Here is a 15515-nt window from a genome sequence, read left to right on the forward strand (position 1 = left end):
CCTGTCACAGTATAAAAATCCTGCACTCACCCCAGACATTGTCCAGCTATATTGTCTTCTCCACTATGTACAGAGTGAGAGTAGGGAGGAAAGTGCTTCATGGTTTCTCTTTTCGTTATTGCTGAATTCACTGGATAAGTATCTCCACATGTATCTACTTACAAACTATACGTTATCTGATTCTGGCTGGTATTTCACTTCCCTGTGAAGGAAGCAGGCAAAGATAAGAGGCAGCAAAAACAGCAAATGCAACGAGTTATTAACTTAATTTCAAGCCCTAATTTTGCCTGCATAATTAACTTCAGGCTTAAAGATATATTCTTCTGGCCCACTTAGGAATGATGAGACCAACCCGAGAGTGTAGTTGTGGATCCATTCAGCTGAGATTTAACTAACTCAGGGGTGTTAAGCCTGATTTATTTATTGACAGTACTAGATTGTATAGCCAGAGTTTCAAGATGGGTTCAAGTGTTATATGTAAAGGAGCAAAAACTGGAGGTTTGGTTTCTCTGTGTCTGCAGATGACAGAACCCTGCTGTGAAGGTTCACTCTGTGTGTGGGGTGTGTGGGTGTGGGTGTGCAGATAAAAAAAGGGAGGGATGTACCTTTTTTTGTTTTTTTGCAGAGTGCCCATGCACAATTCTTACTGTAGCACAACTGAATCCAATAGGCAGCATGGGCCAGAAGAAGTGTTGTGCTGTGTAACCTATCGTATATTGTTTTGTCCTGCTATGCTGCTTTTGCTTGTGCTACCACTTGCACAACAAAAATAGTTTGCACAACATTGTGGACACTCCCACTTTTTGCACTAAATATTTCTTGCCAAGTGACCTCAGGGCTTCTTCCTCCAACTTGCACTCCAGGTCTGGATTCAGGCATGGTCCCAACACATAAAAGATGTAAGAGGCACAGAAGGAAACAAATTGGAGAACACTATGGTTTGTTTTTGCAGTATTTTAATACAGCATTAAACTGCTATAATGCTAAAAGCAAGCCATATACTATTCAGCAAATAAGGCACATGTCGGAATGCCATTTTATGGACAATCCACAACAGAGGTTTGACAGTCTTTTAAACAACCCAGTTAACCAGTTATCACCTTGGTGGCTGAAATAAGCCTGGCACCCCTGAGGCCTATGTCCATAGAAGTGTTATCATCATCATCATTATTTTTAAGCTGTACAAATTAATTACCAGTTACAGAAGAGAAAAATTATATGACTTAAACTGAAAAGAAGTCTGTGGGTACAGCTATGGTGTTGTTTTCTTTAAGTTTATAAGTAATTGAACTAATCTAAACTGGTAGAGACATTACTATGATAACAGGGTTAGTTTTATAAAAATGTAGTGATTGCTGCTCTAAATAACCTTTGTAAAGGAAAAACAAGCTCAGTACAGGATTGAACCTATCTCCTATTTTAGCATGGTTTAAGAATCACACAAACAATCTAAATATAATGGAGCTATGTGAAACCATAAAGCGTAAGATGCATATAATATGTGCACATGCATATTGTATCATTTTATGAATTCTAAATAAAAAACAAACACAAAATGCTTGTGTCAATCTAACTCTTGATTATGGCCACTGATTGATAGTACTGTATTGTTTTACTGCTAGCATGGCATCGCAAATCCCACAGCATCTTTGCAAACTGTTGTGAGCCTTCCTTAGCAAAACCATGTCTACCCACCCACCCACCCACCCACCCTGAAGAGATAGTGTAAAAATAATAATAATCAGATAATATAACCGTGTTACAGAATTTCTGAAAGCCAAATCTGGACTCTTTGGATCATTTCACACATTACACTGCAACAAAACCAGGGAGCTGCAGCAAACCCTGCTGTCGAATCTAAATGATGTTAAATGTTTGTCACATTAACCCCTTACACATTAAGGTATGGGTTATTTAAAAAAACTAGATGTACACCTTGAAAACCTAATGTGTGAATAAGTCCTTTGAGCATTTACACTTCAAATCTAACTCTTTGCACCGGAGTCCCTGCTATGCTACTATAAAACTGCTGACATAGAAGTCATTATAGCCCCATCCTTAGCATAAGTTTGGGGAGTGGGCTATAAACAAGTGTGTCTTTCACAAGGTCATAAAGTGATAGTGTAACATCTGATTCTTACCAAATCAGTTATAGCTTCTCTAAAAAGGCAATACTTTTCAAAATACACATATAAATAAACCAAATAAGCATATTAATATAAGTTCTAAACACCTGAATAATATACTGGTTACTTAATACTGATATTTTCATCCAAAGGAAAACAACAACAAAAACAACAACAATATGGCTTAAAGAATTGCAAGGTTTTTTTTCTTCATGTCAGAATTATGTACCAACTTTCATATAATATTCTATGTAGACAATATTTCCTTCTTAATGTAGTTCTGTTGCATACTTTATACAGACAAAAGCATTGTAAAAAAAGGAAAAAAGCAAAAGCAAAAAAGCAAATTCCTTTCATAAATATTTTCTTGAGGATACATCCTTAATTTTGTATAATACTTAAGAAAACTCTTAGCTCTGTTAGTATTCTAGTAAAAAAAAATCCAAGGCCCTTTTTGAAAACTTCAGAGTTGTAAAAACACTTTTAAAAAAACCCAAACAGAACAAACAATAGTGTTTTTTTTAAAAAAGGCCCTCAAATATATACAAAAAAGGTTACTGCAAAGAGTTTCCAGATAACAATTCAGTATTACAAAGTAATATTTGTAACCATTCAAAAATTTAAACACCTAAAAAGTTTTTTCCCAAAATACACACACAGAATTAAAAAAGAAGAAGAAAGGAACTCTATGTCAAGTATAACTCAAGATAAATACACATCTGCAAGTAAAACTGTAAAATATTTCATAACAGGGGTAAACATTAATATCAATTGACTACATCTTATTAACTGCACACGATTGTCCCTTTGATATTCATCCTAAAAAAACACAAACCTTCATTTGTATAGCTACAATTTCAGCCGTCTTACTGAGTGCTACAGCCATTCAACAATACTTCCAGAGGCAGTGGTTTTTGTAGACATAAAACAGATAGGCACTGATATCCTATATATATATATATATATATATATATATATATATATATATATATATATACACACACACACACACACACACACACACACACACACACACACACTGCCTTAAAGAATGAGAGTGTGGATCATTCCGTTTAGTCTGCTTGCTTAAATTTTAACAAGGTTTAAACCCAATATCTGCTTGCTTAAATTTTAACAAGGCTTACATGAGGATGATTTAGCACTTGCATGATCAGAAGCCTGAATAATGTATAGAACAACGTATTGGGCACCATGTAGCCAAAGGTAAGCACTTCTAAGTCCCACTGATTACAACAGATTTTGGGAGTTGCCTCATACAAAACCAAATAGTTGGCCCACCAAGATAAGAGCTCTCTATTCTGCCTGGCAGTAGTTCTCTAATGTGGTGGGTGGAGGTATTTCCCAGCCCCGCTATCAGAGAACCCTTTTTAAAAGGTGGGAGTACCAGATATTTATCCTAGAATCTTAGGCATGCAACCCATATGGCCTGAGCTCTGGCCTTATCCCCTGATGTGCTTAACATTGCCATTGAAATGGATGGGACCTAAAAAGTGCTTCGCTTTGGTTGGATCATGCTGCTTTAGTTACAACTAATTTGGGAGGGGGAGGGATCTAATTCCATAATCCTAAACTCACATTTCATTTTCACTGGAATTTCCAGTTTCACTCAATTAGGCTCAAAAAGATTTTATGCAAACAGGGGTTACATGGAACAGTAGTCAGCAGGTGGTTCTGTGACATATAAAGCATGGCACTTTTCATGCACAAATCTCTATATTTTATTTTGTCGCTGGCACATTTGTTGGAAAACCAGTGCCCCCACATACCAGAGATAAATGTAACATTGGCACTGGTAGGAGAGCTGATGGAGACCTGTGAGTTGCCAATTCACATGGGTGAATATGCACCACAACTTTTCAGATGGGCCTTCCAAAATCAGCACTTAGTACCCCCTGAAAAGCCACTACTGAATATTAGAGGGGCAGCGGCGGCTCCAGAGTGGTATTTAAGACTGCTCTATGTGCTGCTGTAAGAAGTCAAATTTAGAAGTGTCTTTATATACCAGTCAGGATAATCCTGCACATGTACCTATATGAATGGCTTATCTTCATATGTAAAAAAGATGTGTAAAACCGCCCATTATTTTTTAGCACATGTTGAAAAAACAACTTCCAGATTTTCCAGGTGTGTTGTTTGCAAAGCATATTTTTGGCATTTTCTGCAAGTGGATGTGATGTAACAGCACTAAATTTGCACTAGAAATGTATTTCTTAAAAAGAGACAGATTGTTTTCTGAGAAAAGTTGGGCATTGCAACCCCAGTTACAAGCTGTCCTAGTTCATATTTCACTTCTCCTTATTAGATATGGAGATATTACTGCTAACATTTCATAAGTGGTCAAAGAGAAATACTGTATATGATATAACATATGGCTCTTTTGTAACCATATTGTTAACTCTCTCGCAAGCGTGAAACAGAATTGACACTAAAAGTTCAAGTTTTTAAATGCCACCACTCACCTCCACATGCCCAATATCTTTACACAGTCACTTAATCTGGCAATGAAATGGAAGGAAAGTTAGAACTTTTTATACAGGGGCAGTCTTCCTTGCTTTCTGCTTCTTTCTGCTTTTGATCGGCCCCTTGATCATGAAACAAAGCAGAGAAAGAAGTTCAGGGGTTTCTGTCTCAGGATAACTGCACATGTAAACAATATTTGATGCAGAAATGGCCTGATCCCTTGCTTTTGTATAATCACAATATCTTCAAGTGGTCACTGAGTCACTCATAAGTCACTCAGGGAACTATATTTGAAAACAAAAGCCACACTGGCTCTACAGTTGTATTTGACAGAATTCATAATACCCACAGATGGTAGGCATGGTGATTCATGTCACACCCATTTTATTGAGGCCTAGAGAGAATTCATGACTTGTCAAAGTTGATAAAATCAGTCATTATTGCAGGATCTAGCCCAGAGATACTGAGGCACAGTCACACGCAGTGCTGCTAGATGATGCTATAAACTATTTAAATTAAGTTAATTAATTTCAACGGATTCTGAATGAATACCGCCTGCCATCCACATGAGACTTATTTGCTGAATGGACATTAGGAAAATAAAATGAATTTATGTTTTTGGCAACATCATGACAGGTTCACAATGAAATTTGTTACTGGAATAGGGCTTCTACTAATGGACATAGAAAGAGTGCACCTGTTTCTTTAAGAGCTCTGCCACATTCAGCTTCAGGTTGGCTTGCTGCTGTACTTAAGTGCTGGTGTCCTCTGCCCCTAACCACTGTGGCACGGAACCAGGATACACAGCAATTATTTTCAGTGTGTTGGTGGCGGTATGAGAAGCATCATTTATCATGGTGTATCCAGTTTCATTAAAGAGGTCTGGCAGGTTTCATAGTGCTTCAGAAACCTGCAACATCTCTTTGGCCAAGGTAACAGTGAAAAAGACACCTTTGGCCAAGGTAACAGTGAAAAAGACACCTCTGCCATAGCACTTTCAATGCTCTTCAAAACCACTGTCTGCCTTCAGGCCCACATCCCACAGGTGGGACCATAGCTCAGTGGTAGGGGAAATGCAGAAGTCTGGAGGAAAGTCTTTACTGCATGAGATCCTTGAGAGTTGCTGCCAGCCTGACTCAGCATAAGGCAACTTCCTGTGTTTACCATGGGAATGGAAGGAGACTTGAGCTTCTGGACCACTGCAATGATGGTTGATGATCTGCCCAAACTCTCTTTGCCCTCCAGCCCACTATTACCCTACTGGGTTCTAGTTGTGAAAAATCTTTTAAGTATTGTTTTTTTTATACATGATGATAATCAGTGAAGCACTTCACTGCTACTGCTGATAGAAATACTCACCACAAGTGAAATAAAAAAATTCCTTCAGTAGCACCTTAAAGGCCAACTAAGTTTTTATTTTGGTATGAGCTTTCGTGTGCATGCACACAAAAGCTCATACCAAAATAAAAACTTAGTTGGTCTTTAAGGTGCTACTGAAGGGATTTTTTTATTTTGCTTCGACTCAGACCAACACGGCTACCTACCTGTCACCACAAGTGTTTATGGATAACATGGCATCATCCTTAGCTGACCTGACATGAGATGATTTGACACAGAAATGATCCTGCTTTGCCAGGAACCAAAACATCCCCGTTGAAGATCATCTCAAGTGATTACTATCCAGAGCCACAGTCCACCTGTGATTCTCTGTAGAAACAGGTTGTGCAGGCAAATGGTTCAGTCACTGCTTTATCCCTGCTCTTAAATTTAATACATAATACAGAAAGGAGTTAGAGCAGCTCCAATAATATACCTACTTCACAAGTAACACTTGAAAATTCTCTCACTTGATGCAATTATTACATTTCCCCTAAACTATATAGTAATGTTTTGGAAGATAGGAAGAAGGGACAGCTTTGCAGTGTAATTTCCTTTATGCATTCCTATGATATCCCTATGGCTACTTTGATATATTATTTGATATTTAATAGGAAATTAGTGTAGTTGTTTCCTGAAAGTGTCATTGAATACACAATAAGTAGCCCCAAGTATATATATATATATATTCAGTTAAGGTATGGAGAATAAGTCTCCCATAATTCACAGTAAATTTACCTCTGCCCACCCTGGTCCTAAATATTTGTACTGGAATATATTCTGCAGTGATGTTGAAGTAGCAACCCTGTAACAGCATGCAATATGGTTTGGGTTTTCTAAGCAGTTTGGGCACTCAGTCTTGTGATTGAGCTTTTTTTGGTCTTACGTGTAACAAAAAGTAGGCCACATAGAAGCTTGTAAGCAGTGATGAAAGCAAGTGAATGAGGTGTTCCTTGTCCCAAACTCCCACCGTGCTTTTTATGCTGTTCTAAGCTCAAGGCTGATTAAGGTGTTAGGGCTCCCACCAAAAATCTTTGGCATAGTGGCACTCCAAGTGGTGGGTGTACTGTTTGGGCCACTTGCATTAGCTCCGACCCAATCACATGAGGATTGTCCATAACCATTTTGCCAAATCATAGGGTCTGCCGCTGCGAACATGGAGAGCTTCTGAACTATTACATTGCTCTGCATGAGCCTTTTTGTGATGAGCTTGATTACAAACATGCTTTGTGCAGAGTACCACCATGCCACAACAATTTTCAGTGGACCCTATCTATGTGAGGGGTGTAACGTATGAAATTTCCTTCATTTATAATGTGCCATATTGCTTGGCAATGCCCAAGTGTCTATTCATTCCTGCCCTCCGCCATCACTGTCTTTAAGTCATGTGTGGCTCAAGCACAGTTCAAACAGAGCTCATAAATGAATACATCAACAATATTTTTTTGTTTAGGAACCGCTGAAGGGTTATGGGGAAACTCCCACTATCTATTGTTTAGGGAGCTGGTGTGTTTCTTTAGATGCGGAGAGTACGTACATCTTGAACATAGTGTGTGAGCAGATCAGTTAGTGATACCGCATTTCACTGCAAGAAAAAATCTGTAGGGTCTTTGCTCTAAAAGGAGCAAAGGGCCAAACTGCACTACAGAGTATGTGAATGAGAATTATGATGGGGCAGGGAGGGCTTGGAATAGCCTGCTATGGTGAGACAAAGAAAGTTGAATTTATCGTGTTGGCTATATAAGATGGTTGGTTATGTGGCATTCACAACAGTAGGAATTTCAGCCACCACTTGCATAGCAAGTACATAAAGAAAGGAAGGAGAAGCTTTAGAAATTGTGACAAGGGTACAGTATTGGTCAACAACGCCCTGAAACAACAAATGCATCCTAAGTGCATTTGCTCAAAAGTAGCCTTATAGATTTCAGTGGAACTTCTTCTGAGGAAGCATGCTTAAGACTACTGGCTAAGAAAGATGAATTCCTGATCGACCCTTCCTGTTCTACCATTATACTTTGATGCAAAACACTCCCTCAAACAATTATTCACTTGTTCTTTTTAACCCTCAAGATTCTATTAATCAAAAAGCCTACCAAAAGTCTCATTTCAGTGGCCCTGGACTCTTGGAAAGCAAGCAACCAGATGCAACTCTCAGACCAACCCAAAAGTCAAGGAAAATGAACATTCCCCCCTCCCACGCACACATACACACATGCCCTTTCTAGCTTAGCCCTCATTGTGTTAGAAAAATATATTGTTTGTGGCATTGGCTAGAACCCACATTTAACATTTCCACCCATTTTGTCTAATGCCTGCAAAAGCCATGACGTTATTATATACCTCTCTTGACGAACAATACTGTTTCACCTGGGCAGGATATTGGAACTGTGTAAACAATCAACAGAAACCACATCGGTGATTTCATCATGAACATGATGGGCACAGCCCAGCAAAAACTGCTACTGTACGACCACCACCCCACCTGTTTCAATCTGGCTCGTGTGAGGCTGTTATGCAAGACTCACAGGAAAGGACGGCGGCCGTACAGCAGCAGCAGCGCTTGACAGTTTGTGCCCTACATCAGTAACATCTGTTTCATATATATATATATATATAAACACACCATAGTCCTATAAATACAACTTGCATGTATACACATACACAGGAAAAGGGTTACATTCTATTAAAGGTAAGGCGTATTATTAGTTTGTTGATAGGCAATATTGGTGATGTTTGGGGTTCTTGTTTGATGTTCTTTTTTTCTCCCCTCCTCTTTCCTTTTGACTGTTTGCCGCCAGAGGATCTAAAAATGTGGTGGCAGAGGTGATCCCTGTGTTGATTTATTGCACACGGCGGCAGTAGTACCCCAAAACTTTACATTTCTCACAGAGATGCTGAGGGTGTTCTTTACTTTGATCAGAAACATCCAGGCCGTCGGGCTTTTCCAGGGGTCTCTGCATAAGGAAGGTAAGCACAGGCATTATACATTCGTGTAAATGCGAACTGAAATGCAGCTCTGTTCCAAAGACACATGAAACCATAGCAATATGCAGCCATTTTAAACATTGTAGGTTAGGAGATGAGCACAGAACTTTTACAGACGGCTGCCCACTGATTAAAGAACATTCGATGTTGATCATTGCCACATATTCTTAAAACACATAGAATCACCAGGTACCACATACAAATTAATAAGGCAAAGGGTGAATGTTTAACAGTAATCTGTTTACCATTTTAAATATTTGCATATTGCCAGACTCTCAGGATAAGTAGGCTGTTGAAATACCAAAAGGGGTGCAAGGTAAGAGCCACCAAAGCTAGATCTGGGAATCCTCAGATGATGATGATGACGACGACGGCTACTACTACCCCACCCATCTAGCTGGGTTTTCTTAGCCACTCTGGGTGGCTTCCAACATATATGAAAACATAATTAAACTTTAAACTTTAAAAAGCTTCCCTATACAGGGCTGCCTATACAGATATCTTCTAAAGGTTATACAGTTACTCATCTCCTTGACATCTGCTGGGAGGGTGTTCCAAAGGGTGGGTGCCACTACCAAGAAGGCCCTCTGCCTGGCTCCCGGTAACTTCACTTCATGCCAGAAGGCTGTCAGAGCTGGATCTCAATGTCCGCACCAAACGTGGGGGTGGGGATGCTTCTACATGTATACAGGGCCAAGGCCCTTTAGGGCTTTGAAGGTCAGCACCAACACATTGAACTGTGCTCAGAAATGTATTGGGAGCCAATGTAGGTATTTCAGGACCCAATGGCTGCTCCCAGCGACCAGTCTAGCTTCCGCATTCTGGATTAGTTGCAGTTTCTGAGTCACCTTCAAAGGTAGCATGGCCTGCACAACAGCTTTCCCTACTTTGTATCCTCCAGATGTTTTGGACTACAACTCCCATTAGTCCCTGCCAGCATGGCCCAGTGGTCAGGGACAATGAGAATCCACAGAATCACAGAATTGTAGAGTTGGAAGGAACCATGAGGCTCATTTAATCCAATCCCCTGCAATGCAGAAATCTTTTGCCAAGGTGGGTCTTCAAACCCACGACCCTGAGATTAGGAATCTCATGCTCTACCAACTGTGCTATCCCAGAAGGGTTCAAATCACCTGGAGAGCACCTTGAGGTAAGTCAGTTGCACAAGAGCGCTCCTTTTCCTTGCTGACATTAACCCCTGGCTGTCCCCCATCTGCAGTGAATACTGGGAAGCTATCCATATTCCTTTACATGTAAAGGCATGATTCAAATCTTGCCTCAGCACAGAACACAGCACTAAGAAAAGGGGGTAAGGGATGTAGGAAAGGTTGTAGAAACCAATTTAAATGCTCTTCATGGCGTCAGAATTGCACATCTATCTCTCACTGCAAAGAATTGTTGTTAGAGCAATGTATAAGTTTTTGGAGTACCACATATATTCTATGCAGTCATCTGTTTCCTGCCTCCCCGGCACCCTGAGCAATATGCTCGCCATCCTCCTCCTCCTCCCCCCCCCCCGCCAAATATATGACCATGATTTTGGCTGCAGTACTTTAAACATTTTTATTCTAGCGGAGCAAGAGTGTTTCAGATTGCAGCCTTCCTGCTCTTTCCTCACCAACCCTCCCCAAAGCAGCTTTAAAAATCTTAACTACAAATAAGACATTTTTTAAGAGAGACATAATCCAGAAATGAAATCAGCTGTTTATTCCCCAGCAGCTCACTTCAAATGTCTATCATAAAAACAAAAGTGCTGTCTGAAATTACACACCGTGTAAGTGAGATGGAAACCAACCACTAGCTAAGAGTCGGAAAGAACAACCCTAAGGAAATGAGCAAAGGTCTACTACATTTTAAGATTTAAGCAAAAAAATAAATACCCAGCTTCCTCTTGTGCCTGAATAGGTGCACTGCCATATTTCTTGAAATAAGTTAAAATTATGAATGAACTTGATAAAATCTGAAGGATGATTTCTTTTCTTCCCGGCATTCACAAAGAGAGCCCCCCTGTACCCCACAAGGGTTGTCTTTATTCTGTGCTACGAGAGGTCTGCTTAGGAACTGAAGGTTTGTGCAATTTCCTTCTCCTTCCCAATGGCTCTGCTGCAATGGTAGCTCCACTGCTTTGGCCAAAGTGGCCTATGAGGTTCCCAGCCAGGGGGCAGAGGGGAACTGCCCAGTCCATAATAGAGGAGGCCAAAGGGCTCTAGCTCAGGACAGCCGCACTGTGCGAAAGTGCCTGGGGGAGAAGCTGCCGTGACCTGACCCGAGAGAGACAAATGCAGCAGTTATCGTGTTTATTGATATAAACTAGCTTAAAGCAAATTAACACAAATACGCAGGAATAATTTTTTCCTGGAAGTAGAGCAAAGGATGTTGGGGATGCCAAGAGTTTCTTGGACCGCAGTCAGAAACAATATCTTTCCCTGGTTTGCTTTTCCCAGGCATTGGTTGATTTCAGTTTTATTGGCCTGCAACCCATTTAGATCTCAGAAAATGTTATTGTTACCAGCACGTTATGACATACTTGCAGAGGACAGACGTTGCAAACACAGGAAATCAGGTTGTCATGGGCCAGTTGGAGGCCACAAAGCAGTGCTTGGGCTGCATGCATCTGGTGAAGTGCGGCTGAGGTTCAGGCTCCAGAAACAGCACAAAAGCAATAGGCATTAAACCAGTATGCAAACCAAAGCATAGCAAGCAAGCACAGCATTTTGTGGGGGTAATGATGGCCATGGTCTAGAGCAGTAGTGGGGTGGCCCAGGTTTTCTAGTAGAAGGAAGGACTATCCACATCAGTTCATTTGCCAGCTACATCCTAGCAGCTTGGATGTAGGGATGTATGCCATGGTGGAAGAGACTTTGGTGCAATGCAGTAGGTTCCAGGGCATGGTCAGTTCATGTGGGGCACCAGCCAGGACTTGGCTGTTGCCTGATGTGTATCAAAGGCCAAAGCTGACAGTGCAGATCCATGTGTTTAAATGTGGATCGTTCCCATCACATAAAAAATAAGGCATGAGAGCCTGGGCAGAAGGAGAACAAACCCAAGGGGAGTGGTCATTGCAGGATTCTTTGCAATGATCACCTGTTTCTCTCGTGGGAAGCGTTCCTGCAGGTTGCAGGGCAGAGAATGAAACAACATATTATTCTTTATTACAGTGCTATTTTTCTAGAAAAAGAGGTACCAGAACTCCCCATGAACAATTCCCTTTTTCACCTGAGAGGTACTGGAACTGAGTTCCGGCTGAAAAAAAACTGCTTTATGTTGCTATATTCCCATAATAACTATTATATATTCTGTAATAATTGTCACAGCAAGAATGTGTATGTCTACACCAAGACTAAGGATGCCACTCAAATTTAGTTCACATTTCTTCTAAATTAATGTTCATCCCCAACCAAAGTTTCTTGTGGTTGTTTGGTTGTTTGTTATCAATTAGCAACTTTTATACATGTTTATATATCTGAGGCTTAAATCCTTCCAGTCCCTTTCATCTTGTTTGCATGAATAAATGTACACTGTTAACATGGAACACAAAGTGAAAGAGAGCTGTTTTTTGCACAAATGTGCATTCTGGCCAATGCACATTTGCATTACACACCAATTTAAGCTGGGGAAAACACTTTAAGTCATGTGTGAAATGCCACAAGTAATGGAAGAATTTGGCTCAACCCTTCATTTCATACACAGATGATTTCTCTGATAGTTTTCTGGATGCCAAACAGGTAATGTTGCAGGATATATATATATATATATATATATATATATATATATATATATATCCCTTCTGGAACACAGGACAAGAATCTTTTAAAGGAGAGAGATATTTTTGGTGACCTGTCTGGAATTTTGTGAGCAATTTATATGTTTTCAAAAAACCCTCGCTCCCAAAAAAACAGTATCCAGCAAAGCAAACCAACTACCAACTTGCTGGATCTGAACCCAGTTCTGCAGCTGTTGTTACAGAAACAGCAGAGAAAGCCAAAATAACAACTTTTTTTTTAAAAAAAGGAACTTGACAGGAGGCCAACCAGGAAGAAGCCATGGCATTGATGCTTCTCCTAGAAAGTGGCAGGAGGGAGGGGGGAAATGACCATTCAGAGGCTGGCATCTGGGTGGCAACACTGCCAAGAACACCCAAGGAAATGGATATACATGCCAGCTCAATCACGAACCCACTGTGACGTCAAACCAAAAGGGCAGCGAATAGCTAATTGAAACAAAAAGCAGCAGCCTCCTGGAAAGGAGACACCTTGTTTCTTTTAGAGCAGCACCAAAGTGCTAGGGGGGGGGATACAGCCTTAACTAACCACACTGAGAAAGGACTGTGTATTAAAGGGCGACATGGAAACTTCCCTGGAGCTGTGTGAATGGTGAGCTGTGCTGATTTGCAGAATGAAGGCTGCAATCCTCGGCACACTAGCCTGGGAGTAAAGTCGCCTGAGCTGAGTAAAATGCGCACGACGTAAATGTATTGGAACATATTGTGTGAGAGAGGGCTACGGTTAATTAGCATTTGTGTTTGCATGTAGTCAAGAATTCCAGATGAATAGATCAGGTGCCAAACCGCAACTGATTGGACACACCACAATTAATTGCATGCTGGTTTGAATCATGCCTTGAAAAATATTGATACAGTCTTAGAAATAACAAATGTCAGTAGGAAACAATACTATATTGAATTTAAACTACATTTTACTAACTTCTTTGGGTTCAGATACATACAGGTTTTTGTCATCTGATGACACAAAGGTGAAACAATTGATGGATGTGGATTCCAGAGGGAAGGGTGCCACTTTCCTGCCTCCAATGTCAGTCCCAGGAGCTGAGTTGGCACATGGGTTGTTCCAACCAAACCATGGTTTAATGTGAAGGAACAGTGCTGCATAGAAGTTCCCGTAATGCTGACCCCTTGATCCTGCCATGTCTCTGAACCTAAGCCCATGGTTTATATTTCCCCCCAACCAAACCACAAGTGAAGATCCAATTTTGGAATTTTGTGGGAGTTCCCACATGTCATCTTTTCCCAGGACACACCATCTTTTTCATTAAAAAATTGTCCAATAGCACCTTAGAGACCAAGTAAGTTTGTTCTGGGTATAAGCTTTCATGTGCATGCACACTTCTGAAACGACTGCAATTATTCCTATAGGAAAAAGCAAGGGATAGTACCGTATGCAGATTACCAGGCCCGGCTCTAGGAGTAGTCTCGGTGGTGCAGGGCGCCGGGCTGGCAGGAGGGTGCTGCGCGGCAAAGCCGTGCGGAAGCCATGCTGTGCGCTGCGCCCGCCCACAAGGGCGGGGGCGCCGGAGCGGTCTCCGCACCACGGTGCCAGGGCGCCCAACCGGCTTGAGATGGCCCTGCAGATTACAGTAATATTGCTATCCCCTGCTTTTTTCTGTAGGGCTAATTGCAGTCATTAACTGCATACCATACCTATTGAGTCAATCACCCATCTCCTACTACCCTTCTTAGAAAAACCCCACCCCACCCTCCTACTATATATAAGGGTTATAAGGGTCTGGTGACTTCTGTTTCAGTGTATCTGAAGAAGTGTGCACGTACACGAAAGCTTATACCTAGAACAAACTTAGTTGGTCTCGAAGGTGCTACTGGACAATTAATCCGCCACCCTCGAATACGTCAGACCAACACAGCTACCTAGCTGTATCTTTTTCATGGGCATGTAAAATGAGAGTCATCATAGCAATCCATAGTTTGAAGTTGGCAAATGTGTCCTCTTTTTTGCTCTTCAAAAATATGGCATCCCTAAATTTTAGCTTTTTGCTTCAGAAGCAAAATTGGCAAAGACTTGTACAGCTTATATTAGGTAGGTGTTATGTTACTCTTTCTGAAATACATGGTCTTTGTCAGGTGATTTCAGGCACGAGCAAGTTTGCAAAGTTTGTGTATTTACTAGATAGCCTGTGACACTGAGATCTCAAAAAAGTCCAGATATCTAGCATGGAGGAAATAGCAAAAGAATTAAGGCTTGGGAAAATTGGGTACCTTCAGGTGGGGGTTTATGCCAGTGTGTGTGATTTGGAAGTTATAAGGGTGCGCATCTCAAATATTCTAGTTATTTTAGACAAGCTGTGATGTAAGATGCTTGAAGAAATCGGGGTGTGGTTTTTTGTTTTGCAAATTCTGGTATTAACTTGATCCACACCTTGCGGATGAATGTGTGGGTCAGAATTTTGTTGTCCACTGGCTTTCTCACCCCAAATGTTGTTGATGCAGTCTCTACCCCCCAAATGTATAAAAATAGGTTCAAAACTATTTTTTTTAAAAAACAGACTACACATTTACAAATATGTATTTGAATGCATGTTGATCTTTTCAAAAATTGCAGACAATGGAAAAAATGCACTGAACCCCCAACTATATGGATTAATGGATTAATGTGTGCAAAAGTGACCACTGTACTTTGCCCATCTCTACCAAGATGCAGACTGCTTTGCCCAGTTCTACTAAGATTTTGCCTTCCTGCCACTGTCATCAGAGAGAGAGAGAGAGAGAGAGAACTTGTGTGCTGTTGTTTCAGC

At 40.8% G+C, this 15515-nt stretch overlaps 1 protein-coding gene across 2 annotated transcripts in view; it reads right to left on the reverse strand.

Moving 5' to 3' along the window:
* Positions 1-939: 939 nt before the first annotated feature.
* The window catches only part of ZCCHC24 (zinc finger CCHC-type containing 24), a 118344-nt gene continuing 103768 nt past the window's right edge, over positions 940-15515 (reverse strand). Inside the window, exons 4-5 of one of the 2 annotated variants that reach the window (XR_015949976.1) lie at positions 5559-8938; positions 940-5528 (exon numbers count right to left, since the gene is read on the reverse strand). Coding sequence is in view for 1 of the 2 variants with exons in the window: in XM_035138331.3 (XP_034994222.1) it covers positions 8825-8938 (114 nt within the window). In the remaining variant the exon portion in view is untranslated. Of the gene's footprint in view, positions 8939-15515 lie in introns of both variants that reach the window. The other variant, XM_035138331.3, reaches the window with a different exon arrangement.

The sequence above is a fragment of the Zootoca vivipara genome, chromosome 5, assembly GCF_965207765.1.
Source record: "Zootoca vivipara chromosome 5, rZooViv2.hap1.1, whole genome shotgun sequence".
In the NCBI taxonomy this organism is placed as follows: Eukaryota; Metazoa; Chordata; class Lepidosauria; order Squamata; family Lacertidae; genus Zootoca; species Zootoca vivipara.